At 41.7% G+C, this 11,417-nt stretch overlaps 1 protein-coding gene across 2 annotated transcripts in view; it reads right to left on the bottom strand.

Moving 5' to 3' along the window:
- Positions 1 to 3,855: 3,855 nt before the first annotated feature.
- LOC118425150 (sushi, nidogen and EGF-like domain-containing protein 1) overlaps positions 3,856 to 11,417 on the bottom strand; it is an 18,146-nt gene continuing 10,584 nt past the window's right edge. For both annotated transcript variants that reach the window (XM_035833975.1, XM_035833974.1), the window contains exons 2-8: positions 9,178 to 9,324; positions 7,993 to 8,295; positions 7,660 to 7,797; positions 6,330 to 6,495; positions 5,244 to 5,424; positions 4,558 to 4,701; positions 3,856 to 4,139 (exon numbers count right to left, since the gene is read on the bottom strand). In XM_035833975.1, coding sequence (XP_035689868.1) covers positions 4,010 to 4,139; positions 4,558 to 4,701; positions 5,244 to 5,424; positions 6,330 to 6,495; positions 7,660 to 7,797; positions 7,993 to 8,295; positions 9,178 to 9,324 — 1,209 coding nt within the window. In that variant the 3' untranslated portion in view covers positions 3,856 to 4,009. The remainder of the gene's footprint in view (positions 4,140 to 4,557; positions 4,702 to 5,243; positions 5,425 to 6,329; positions 6,496 to 7,659; positions 7,798 to 7,992; positions 8,296 to 9,177; positions 9,325 to 11,417) is intronic.

Consider the following 11,417-nt stretch of genomic DNA (forward strand, 5'->3'; position numbering starts at 1 on the left):
AAAAATTCACTGGTATGATGTACAATTACCAGCTCATACAATTATGTGTGAGTGTGAGTGTGTGTGTGTGTGTGTGTCTGCAGGCAGAATGTGTGGTGACGATTTGTAATTATTACTTCTGATTTGTCTAGTGTTAGATACACAACAACACTTAATACAGTATTACATACACAACACTTAATACGACCACTGCTTTGTTACTAGTAGTTATTTTATGAATTATGTAAAGTCTTGAATTTTTTCTTTTGTCTTCGTGTGACTTCTGTTGTAGATTTGCGTTAATTTTGGTAAAATCTAGTATCTCTGTCGTTACTGGTTCATACCGAATCTTGAAGCTGGGTTTTGAACTCTTCCTACTTTATCTTTCTCTGCACTAATACTGTAATGATGTATTCTGGAATAAGCGCTGACCAAGGTACATAACAAAAAGGTTGTAATCATCTAACACCTAACATCTAACATCTAATCATTAAACTGTCAAAGCTTAAGAAACAAGACAAACAAAGGTGTTTTTTTCATAACATCTATTGTCAAAGACTGAAATCAAGAAATGAAATGACAATAGAGGTAACTAGTTTGCTAAAAGAAAAGAAGAAGATAAGTCACACTTTATCTTAGGGAATGGAGCTGGGTAAAGATGTCTCATGCTGATTCTTTGGATATATGTACTACGATATAATCATATATTGTTGTAGGTAATTGAGATGACAAGTATTTCAATATGTTAGTGTTTCTTTGTTGATGATATTCTCTTGCAGGTAATAAGTTTCAAGTGTCATTTCAAGACATCTTTGTCCAGCCCTTGTATAAACTACTGTAATGAATATGTTTTCTACACTATGTTTACATTTCTTTTTGTTTTACTCAGAAAGATACATTGTCTTTGTGACTATCTTTGACAGATCTAAAACTATTGTGCTTTAGTTTGATTGTGCTATCTGATTTGAAGTGTGACATATCTAGAGAATAGAATTATGAGGGCTTAGTTGGAAAGAGTATTATATCACATTCTGGTTGCAGTTTTCAATTTCAGTTTTCATAGGATATAGGTTGAAGGTAGGCATGTCTGTGAGGTGGTACGAAATTAATTGTTAGACTTTTCACAAGTTACAGTGGATTTAAACCTGAAAAGCTGCGTTTAGTTAAACATCATATACATTTTTTTTCTTATCAGTTTTTCAAGTAGATTTGCAATCTTTATCATTTGAATATTTTTATTTCAGTTTGTACACAAAAGGACACATTTTTCAATAAGAAGTAGAAGTAGAAGTGATTTTTATCAAGACATTTTCAAGCAGAGATTTTTTATTATGTCCCTCCTTGAAAATATATATTAACTTATACTAGATGAATGAAATGACTTGGACTTGTTTTCTCTTAAGACAAGGAGTTTTGAATTTGAAGAAATGTTTGTTGACACCAGAATGTGATATTATCATGAACTAAAAGAAATAGACTCTTAAGTTTCTTAACGTTTCTTATACAATTGTTGTGCAATAAAACTATCACCATTCTAGCATATGTCAAACCTAAACAATACACGGATTGCTTGTTTTACTTATAAGTACTTGATATTGTTCGTTAATGATTAGGCCGAATTAACAAAATTTCACGATATTATTTTGAAAAATGAAACCAGTATTACACGGTTGTATTTTTTTTAACAACTGTGAGGAAAGACATTTCCTCCTGAATTTTTATAACATTAATAACCAAACATTTTTAAGGGGTCTGTTATTCATAATGTCTACTTTGCATTTGCTGCTTTCTCATGATTTTAACCCAAATAATTTGACAAAACGGTTGAAATGTTTAATTATCATGTTTTTGTTTGAAATTTTGGAATGAAATGAATGAAACAAATCTGACATTGAATAGGTGACATATGCCAGTTAAGATCTAAATGTTGGACATGACATATTTATGACATAATTCTGTTATGTAATAATTGTGATATGATACACCTTTAGACTTTAAGACCTGATACAGAATATTTTAGAACGATGTTGTGTTCATACTATAGTTTTATGATCAAGATATCTTGGAATCCCTTAATCCGATACTATTTTCATAGACTTTATAAACATTATAATTATAAGTATTAGGAACTGCATGTAATGCGAGGTACCATCACACCTAAGAATGTAATGCTAAAGAAGTTTGATAAACACAGTTACTGTAGACTCTGTAAAACTATGAACATGATGAAAGTAACATACATATGCCATGGGATGTTGTTGAACATATTTGTGACTAACATCACGTGTAATACTACATGTAAATACACCACCAACCTACAAACCTCAGGCAAAAAGTTTTTTATAACAAAAAAGTGCTCTTTGTACCATTACATAGTGATTTATGCAATCTATGAAAGTCATGACAGGCATAGTTGCTTGGATATCTGATAATTCTTATTGGTATTGGGTGTTAGATGATTTAGACCTGAAATTCCCCATTTTGATTATGATGATGAATTCAATACTATTACAAAAAGTGCAAGAAAATAGTTGAGTAGCATTCAAGTTACAGTGATTGGCAACAATCATACTGTAACTGTACTTAAGGTAGAGAGTGAGTGAGTGAATGAGTCAGCGTTTAAATGAGTGTTAAAAACAATCTAAAAGGTTTCGATCACATCCGTACCGTACTTAGTACCTCTCAGTGTATAAGGCAGCGCCCATCTCCATTTCTATTGACCTTGGGCCACACAGTTATGCAAGCGTTACACATGTGGACTAGTAAGCTGATAGCCTGACCATTTAATCTTTCCCATACGAGCTAAGCACAGAAAACTGTAAGTACGGATTCAGTAAGGATTTCAGTAAGGATTTCGTATAACGCAGCCAGGGTTTAAACCCGCAAAAAGTACCTTTTACCTAGCATGCTACTATAGAGATTTGAAAATGGAAAGAAAAAGTTTTCAGCGATTCTTTTGTCATCAGCCTTGTCAAACTGTTTCATAGCCTGCTCTGTATGGTCAATGTCAACATTAACTCTGGTTCTCCTTTATTCGCGGGGTAACCTATATCCGTTGTTTTTTAGAACAGTGTATTTGAGGATACAACTTCGACGGTCGGTAGACTTGAACTGTTATAGTTTGGCTTCTATTCCAATTGGAAAACACTGTCGATCGACTTAATATCCTGTTTTAAAACAACGATTTGGAATGTGGTGGATATTGATATTATACTATGAAACTGTTCCTCAGAAGTTGTGCAGCTTATATCAATCACCGCTTGTAACTGTGTGGTGTACATTTGCTGGTTAGATTGTTATTTATTATTCTTTTTCTTTTACTGTATCTGTATCCATTCATCCGCTACAACCGCCCTTCGACATAACACACCAGCTTCGCAGGCACGCGGCGCGGCAGCAGCTGGTTATATTACACCGAAGGACCCGTCATACCTAACTTTTGCACATCTATCTGCAGGCGGTCTTTCAAACTATCCAGAGAAGATGCCCCTACTGTGCTTGGTGATGACAAATTACACTCTACGATAGTTCTGGGAAAGCACGAATTTTTAAACGCATCAATCCTAGGTTGCTAACTCTGGTGCTTGAAGGCATGACTGTTAATGATTGTGATGTTACATTTACCCAACAGAAAACTGATGATTGCAGACATATAGTAAAGTTCTTTGGCACAACCAAGGAGTACTTACTTACAACGTTTTGGTGTCTATCAGACACCGTCATCAGGGTAGAATGACTGGAAACTACTTCTTGCTGCTACTTATAGCCGATGTAGGTGGCGCTGCAGCAGCAAGAATGCCGTCCCAAACGTGGCTCAGCTTGTATCCCCCCCTCGTCTCTGTTCATGACGTGAGCTGATTTTCTGATCCAGACTGCCTCCTTAATCCAACGAAACGTTGGAAGTAACTTCTCCTTGGTTGTGCCTAAAGAACCTTACTATACGAATAATTCCCAACCTGATGAAGTTATTTACGGATGATGATTGCAGACAGTTTGACATACACGGCTGTGACAAACTTCTTAAATGTCTTTAGCATTCGGAGGGCACAGGAGCCTTGGGTGCTGTGCATATGAAGGCATTCCTCTCCCGCCGGGTCTCACATTTTTGGATGTTCCACTGCCAGCCGTCGTCCTTTTTCATGAAGACACAATCACGTTGCCTAGGAAATGCATCAAACAAAAATACTCATTACCTGAATATAGACTTTTCTTTCCTCACTTTACTTAGATCAGGTGCAGATGAGAACCTAGGGACGTCCCTCGGATAGGAAATTAAATGGAGGTCCCGTGTTTAGGGAGAGCTATACCCCAGGCACGTTGAAGAACCCACCACACGTGCGATGGTGCGGTGTGAGATGGAGCAAATCATTCTGTCTGGAGTTAGTGATTCACTACAAAATGGCCGCGCCCCACGGACCCAAGCGAAACCAATACAAGTTTTGCTATCGCAAATTACTAAGTTCATTCACCATTTGTAACGCGAAATGCATGACGGGAAATGTCCGCCATGTTGTAATGATTATATGCCAGCCTTTGTACAGTAGTAATTAGCGCAATGGAGTTTTTGTGTTCTCTTACCCGCCTTGACGTTCTTCAAGAACACCCTCAGCCCAGTTGGTGTAGCCTTCTGGGTCAAATGCCGTGCCGTCCTCCCACTCGAAAGTACCCTCGGCGGCTTTATCCGTCAGACCAGTCCACAGACCGCGTCCTCTCCCAGTACGACTGTAAACAACGATAGAAATTATGAAGACTCACACTATGTCACAACATCTTAACACTCACTTTCATTCATGGGAGATAGTGCATAACATACATTCTCATAATTCCACCAGGTATCATTATACCGCCACCTCAATAAACGTTTATAAAAAGGCCTTCTCAAGATTGTCTTCATTACCTAAATATCTGAATTGTATTACATTTAGGATATCTAACATTTGGTGTTCAAGACAATCTTGGGAAGACTTCTATACTAACGTTTTTAAGTACAAGCAGAGTGCTTGGATTTGGTGTAAGAAAGGAGGAGTAGGAACAGAAAGAAACAAATCCTGACTCCCGGGATTCGAACCCGCGCCGAATCCGGGCCGTCAGATCACCATGGTCAGTATAGCAGTCATTGAACCCCACTGTTACTAGCCTGGATACCACACCCCCAGCCCGATCTCAATATCTATCGTGCAGGGCTGCACGATAGATATTGAGATCGGGCTGGGGTGTGGTATCCAGGCTACAGTGTTACATGAGGAGAATAGATTTCCCCTTACGTTTGGAAGCGTTGGAGAAAACCGATCAGCATCTCGTTATGAGCCTGGCTGCGGATGTTGAAGAGTCGACCGTCCGGTGCCAGTTCAGCGCATCTGGCAATTGCAGCATCATAATCAAGGGGCTGGGTGTGAGGCTTCAGACACAAGTCGTCACCGATTTCGCGGAACCCGGTTGGGCACACTGCAATGTTAATAAGAAGAAAATAGTCTAACTTAGAAAGAAAACGCTCTCCCTCCACCATTCAATCAATGTATAGTGGTAGCTTGTTTCGACTATGTGTGCTTCTTACACACCATGGTTATATGCACATCATTGTCGTTTTTGTACATGCTCTTCACTATTTCAATGAAAATCTACTTAGCTCTATTGAAGAGGTTCACCAGTCCCAGATAGTAGAAGATTCTTCAACAAGTGACGTTTTTTGAAGAATATTAACACAAATTCGATGTCTTCAAGTTCACAGTACATCTTGTTCACGGAGTGAGCTAGTCTCGCGAGAGCACAAGACTAGGTCCGAGAGCTAGTCTCGCGAGAGCACAAGACTAGGTTCGAGACTTGCCTGGACCCCTCCCCCAACCTCCTTTTGGAGCAGGGGTAAGTAGGACTTGGGCAAGGTGCCCTGAGGGGGTGGGGTCGTAAGATCTACGCAAGTCTCGGGCCTAGTCTCGTGCTCTCGCGAGACTAAGTCACTCTGTGAATAAGATGTACTGTGAAGACATCGAAAATTTGGCGCTACATGTTTTTTTTCCTGTCATAAACAACTTGTCACTGATTTAAGAATACTTTCTACTTTGTTCCAGTCTTCAGGCTTTAGTTCTGTTTATTCTCAAGCTGATGAGGCAAACCTTCATCACCTATCTTATGTTTGGGTTATGGCTAGATTTTGGTCCGGTCAGTGATTTTAGTTGTTCAGTGATTGCAAGCCCCCAAACATGCCCCCTGTCGATACCTATGTTAAGTTTCTTTAAAGTAAAAGATCTTATAACAATGGATCTAATGGGAGTTCACCTATGCACAGAGTTCCCTATTACCTACCCTCCCCCCTCCTCATCCTACCCACCATACACCATACAGTGAAATCATACCTAATGCTGGGCCGTCCCCGGTCAGGGCCAGGTCGGTCCTCTGCACCCAACGTCCGGGAGGTCCAGGCACAGCCGGATCGGTCCATGTTGGCAGGGTGTACAGATCGGTGGTCCTCGAATACGGATGCAGCGAATAGTGGATTCCATCTCCTCCGTTGATCCCAACCTAAAGCAGACCAAAGACATGTCAACATGTGGAGACCATTTTTCTACCTCGGTCTCTTCATTTTCGGAAGGTATGAGGCTTTCGGATACCTAGAGGCTTACATACAGAGAACAAAAAATAATGAAGTTACATTGAAACTCCTTGAAACAATATACTCCGCAGCATAAAAACCGCAGCTACTCTTACGACATCCATGAAATAGTATCTATTTGTAAGTGTACTGTGGGTCTTCTTACACATTGTGTTTCCCTGCCTGCGCTGGGTTCGGCCCAGTACCGAACTTCTAGTCAATGTTGTTTCTCTACCTGCGCTGGGTTCGGCCCTGTATCGAACTTCTAGTCAATGTTGTTTCCCTACCTGCGCGGGTTCGGCCCTGTACCGAACTTCTAGTCAATGTTGTTTCCCTACCTGCGCTGGGTTCGGCCCTGTATCGAACTTCTAGTCAATGTTGTTTCCCCTACCTGCACTGGATACAGGCCCTGTATCGAACTTCTAATCAATGTTGTTTCCCTGCCTGCGCTGGGTTCGGCCCTGTACCGAACTTTTAGTCAATGTTGTTTCCCTACCTGCGCGGGTTCGGCCCTGTACCGAACTTCTAGTCAATGTTGTTTCCCTACCTGTGCTTGGTTCGGCCCTGTATCGAACTTCTAGTCAATGTTGTTTCCCTACCTGCGCTGGGTTCGGCCCTGTACCGAACTTTTAGTCAATGTTGTTTCCCTACCTATCTGCGCTTGGTTCGGCCCTGTAGCGAACTTCTAGCTAAAGTCGATGTTGTTTCCCTACCTAGGCCTGTGCTGGGTTCGGCCCTGTATCGAACTTCTAGTCAATGTTGTTTTCCTACCTGCGCTGGGGTCGGCCCTGTACCGAACTTCTAGTCAATGTTGTTTCCCTACCTGCGCTGGGTTCGGCCCTTTACCGAACTTCTAGTCAATGTTGTTTCCCTACCTGCGCGGGTTCGGCCCTGTATCGAACTTCTAGTCAATGTTGTTTCCCTATCTGCGCTTGGTTCGGCCCTGTACCGAACTTCTAGCTATAGTCAATGTTGTTTCCCTACCTAGTCCTGTGCTGGGTTCGGCCCTGTATCGAACTTCTAGTCAATGTTGTTTCTCTACCTGCGCTGGGTTCGGCCCTGTACCGAACTTCTAGTCAATGTTGTTTCCCTACCTGCGCTGGGTTCGGCCCTGTACCACTTGTCCCATTTCCGCTGTTGGTGCTCCCTTGTAAGAATTGGATCTGGTCGTAGTTAAACAGGGTGAAGGACTTACAGCCGTCAGTTATCAGAACCAGTTGGAACGTGTTCCGCTAGATGAAAAGCAACAAAACGCATATAGTACAAGTTAGAGTTCATCTGAGTAAAAGTTTAGTTTATACATAAATAGATATATGACTGTTCACCACGTGGATGTGTAAAGGTAAGATGCTTTGGTATATCTTATATATGAGTACCTTTTGCAGCATGTATATGCAAAGAAGAGGCTTTACTCTTTATGGACTCACAAGATTATGACCATCTCCGCTTGCTCCAAAGATTCCAACATCATGCCAGGTAGCGATGTAGACCCAGGTCGCCACGAAGCTTCCATGGTCGGCGGGTAAGGCTGTCTGGATGTCCGTAGTTGCTCTGGCCAATATAGCGGCATCGGTTGTTTCCCGACGGTAGATGTAACCAGAGCGTCCACCATTACTGGTCTTGATGTCGGTGTAGTAAACGGCGAGGACCCTGTTTCCAGTTACGGGGAAGGGGGTTGGTGTGAACCCCGTTACCGCTGACCCGAAGGAGATGTCACCATTGGTATTCACCTGGGGAAATCACAGGGAACAAAATCGTAACTCTCCATCTGTAAAGTTCTAGTTTGCCAAACTAGTCTGCCAAATGATACAAGCTTACAACAACGTCTTTACTGGAGGCCAATAGTCTTCATGGACGACAAAATATGATAAATATATAAATAGAAACAGAGTAATTAACCTGTCCTTCCCACGAAGTCGCATGTAGAGATTCACAAACATGCAAATGAGGTATGTCCAGGAATATGAAAATGAGTATGTACACGAATATGTTTTGTAAAACTCTTGTCATACAGTATGCAATTGTTTTCGAGAAAACCAGTTTCTTCTTGTGTAATTATGTGATATAGATGTTGTATGGGCATTTCAAGGAAACTTCGAACGATATATAAGCAGAGAAATAACATGTATCGCACGTCTATTTGTTCATTTCAACATCCCAACAGTGGAAAAATGCAGAACAGAAAATCCCCAAAGGTGGGTTTTTATGTTCTGGTCAAAAGACAAAAGGATTGTTTATATCAATGGATGTTAAAAAGGAAATAAAAGACAATTGAAAAAAAATTCACCCTCCGCGGATTCGAACTCGGGTCACACCAGGTTTACAATGTGAAAACTTTACCACTGAACTAATTCTAACATGTTACTCAAAGCCAGTTTTAACGGATATACAAATGTATGGCATAGATTGAACAGGTCCGTTCATTCCAAGATTCCAACATCACAACATATCAACATCACAACAGCGAATACTCTGACTACAAAGCATTTTGCAGCTGCAAGCCGCAAAATGCACAAAAAAAACCACCTCCATCAAGCAATCAATTCAATCAATGAATCCTTGGCTGTGCTTTAAGCATGTTGCTCTATCTAGAAGGGTATGAATGGACTTACATAGAGATCATTGTAGGAATTTCCAAAAAATGGAAATGCGGTGGCCAAACTCACTGCCCCCGATGTGCCATCGTCAGCTGCACTGTCCAAAATGTCTGGAGTCCCCGGTCCGTAGGGGTAGAAGGCCGTATTGGTCACTGGAGTTATCTGAAAGACAATTGAGACCGATCAATTTTTGGGTACTGTCAAACCTGTCTATAACGGCCTCTCAACGGACTGGAGAAACACGGCCGCTATAGACAGGTGGCCACTATAGAGAAAATGCTGATCAATTGACCACGTGTTACACATGATTTCTGTACCCAATGATCTTTCTCACCAAGGAACATTGTCTCGATATCGTCTCAAAATTCAACTGACTCTGCTGAAGTCAAGTCTACCGAAAATGATTGATATTGCCATGCGCAATGTTGGTAAATTCGCCGACATAGATGACTCTAACGTTCAAGGCACGCGTACCTTCCGTTACCACCAAAATGACCCTGCCGGGAACTTCAAATCCTCGCAAACTACGATTTTAACCTCGGCACAGGGTGACATTAAGGGCCGCTGTATGGTCGCACATGATAGGCAGTGTTTCTTTATCTACGGGACCGAAAATCGTGTGGCCGTGGCCGCGTTGGACAGGTGGCCACTATAAACTATTTCTTAATGCTTAGGTCAATGGGAAAAATCTAAGGGACCGACAAAAAGTGACCACAATGGCCAGGTGGTCGCCACGCAAAGGTGGCCGCTAATACAGGTTTGACTGTAGCAGTCACCCAAGGAACTAGAGATGGTTTTGAAAACGTCCAGACATTTCTAATTAAGGTAGCATCCACTGCCTTTTGTCAGTATCAATGAGGAGATGTTGTTGAACAGCAAACCTTAACTTTGAAACTATTTCTTTTGTATAAGAAAAGGTAGTCTGGAATAATGCCCACTCACATGAGTATCAGCAAACTATATGAATGGCTGTCTTTTTCATTAAAGTCATACTTGGTAAAAGTGAATCCACCCCGTTAAAATCCCCGGTGAGCGATAGTATACATCGGCGGGCGAGGACGCTACCAGTGCCGAAGTGATCCCTGAGGGCTCCCGATCGGCAGTTCGAAAAGAGTAGCATCTTTGTGTAAGCTTTCCTCGGGCAGTAATTACATGGGTCAGCAATTGCCACATTAATCTGACAGAACAAAGGAGCTACTGACAGTAAGATGGTCCAACCCTGCTCGACTGAAAATTCAAAAGGTTAACTATGACCAAGGACCTGATGTAACGTCCTTGCTATGACGTAGGGCCAGACAAAGGCGCGAGTAATGGCAGTTAGTAACTCTTCGTAGAACTTCGTATCCATTCATCCTTCCTATTGGATGATGCCAAGAACATCCTTTGGTGCCCTTACTGAGGAGTGAGGCGCATCTTCTCTCCAAGCAGACGCTAGAATCTTGGACACCGTTCATACTAAGCTCGCCAAATCGGATTTCAAGCCAAAACACCGTAATGCGAAGAGGGATTCATGCGGTTACTATGAACGGTCGAAGTCACGTCGAAGCTGGCTTCATCGCGAACCATCTCTGGAAGGTGGTTTTGATGTGGTTCGGGCGACTCGCGATTCCAGTATGAACCCAAATGTGGCTTGAAGTCGGTTTGGTGTTGCATATTTCCCCGGCCATGGGACAAACCGTCATATGAACATTTAGGTATTTCCGCCGCTAAAGTAGCTTTGTTGGAATATTTTGCGGACCCTATTGCAGACACTTGGCGAGTTTTGTCTCCGGACAGAAAGACACGGGTTCTTCACGACGGAAGTGACAGGGAAGCTTAATAGAACGCATAGACACAAGAACGTATGTAACGTTACGCAAAATTTGGAGCCCGTTCCGTACAAGATTTATAAAAAAAAAAACACTTGAAGAACGCGTACTAGGTACGTATGAAAGACGTATCCATTCTACGATAAGCGCGCAATGACAATGTTTGATCAAGTACCGCCACACTGAGAGCATTCACCGAAGGTAATGAGAACTTCATAACACTTTGCTGATATATACCCTGGGCCAATGTATTCTTTCTTGCAATTTCTAGTTTCATTTCTCTTCCTTTTAGCTCGGACTGAACTTCGGATGTTGGGACACTAGCCGAAATTCACAGTTGAAATCTTTCAAGGTTGTTTGTCGGGTGGAAGAAATGTAAAAAATGTCTAGGCATTTTTCCCCTTGGAGCATAATTATGAACAGTGGGACACGAGAAAATTAGCTCAT

Source organism: Branchiostoma floridae, chromosome 10, assembly GCF_000003815.2.
Source record: "Branchiostoma floridae strain S238N-H82 chromosome 10, Bfl_VNyyK, whole genome shotgun sequence".
NCBI lineage: Eukaryota > Metazoa > Chordata > Leptocardii > Amphioxiformes > Branchiostomatidae > Branchiostoma > Branchiostoma floridae.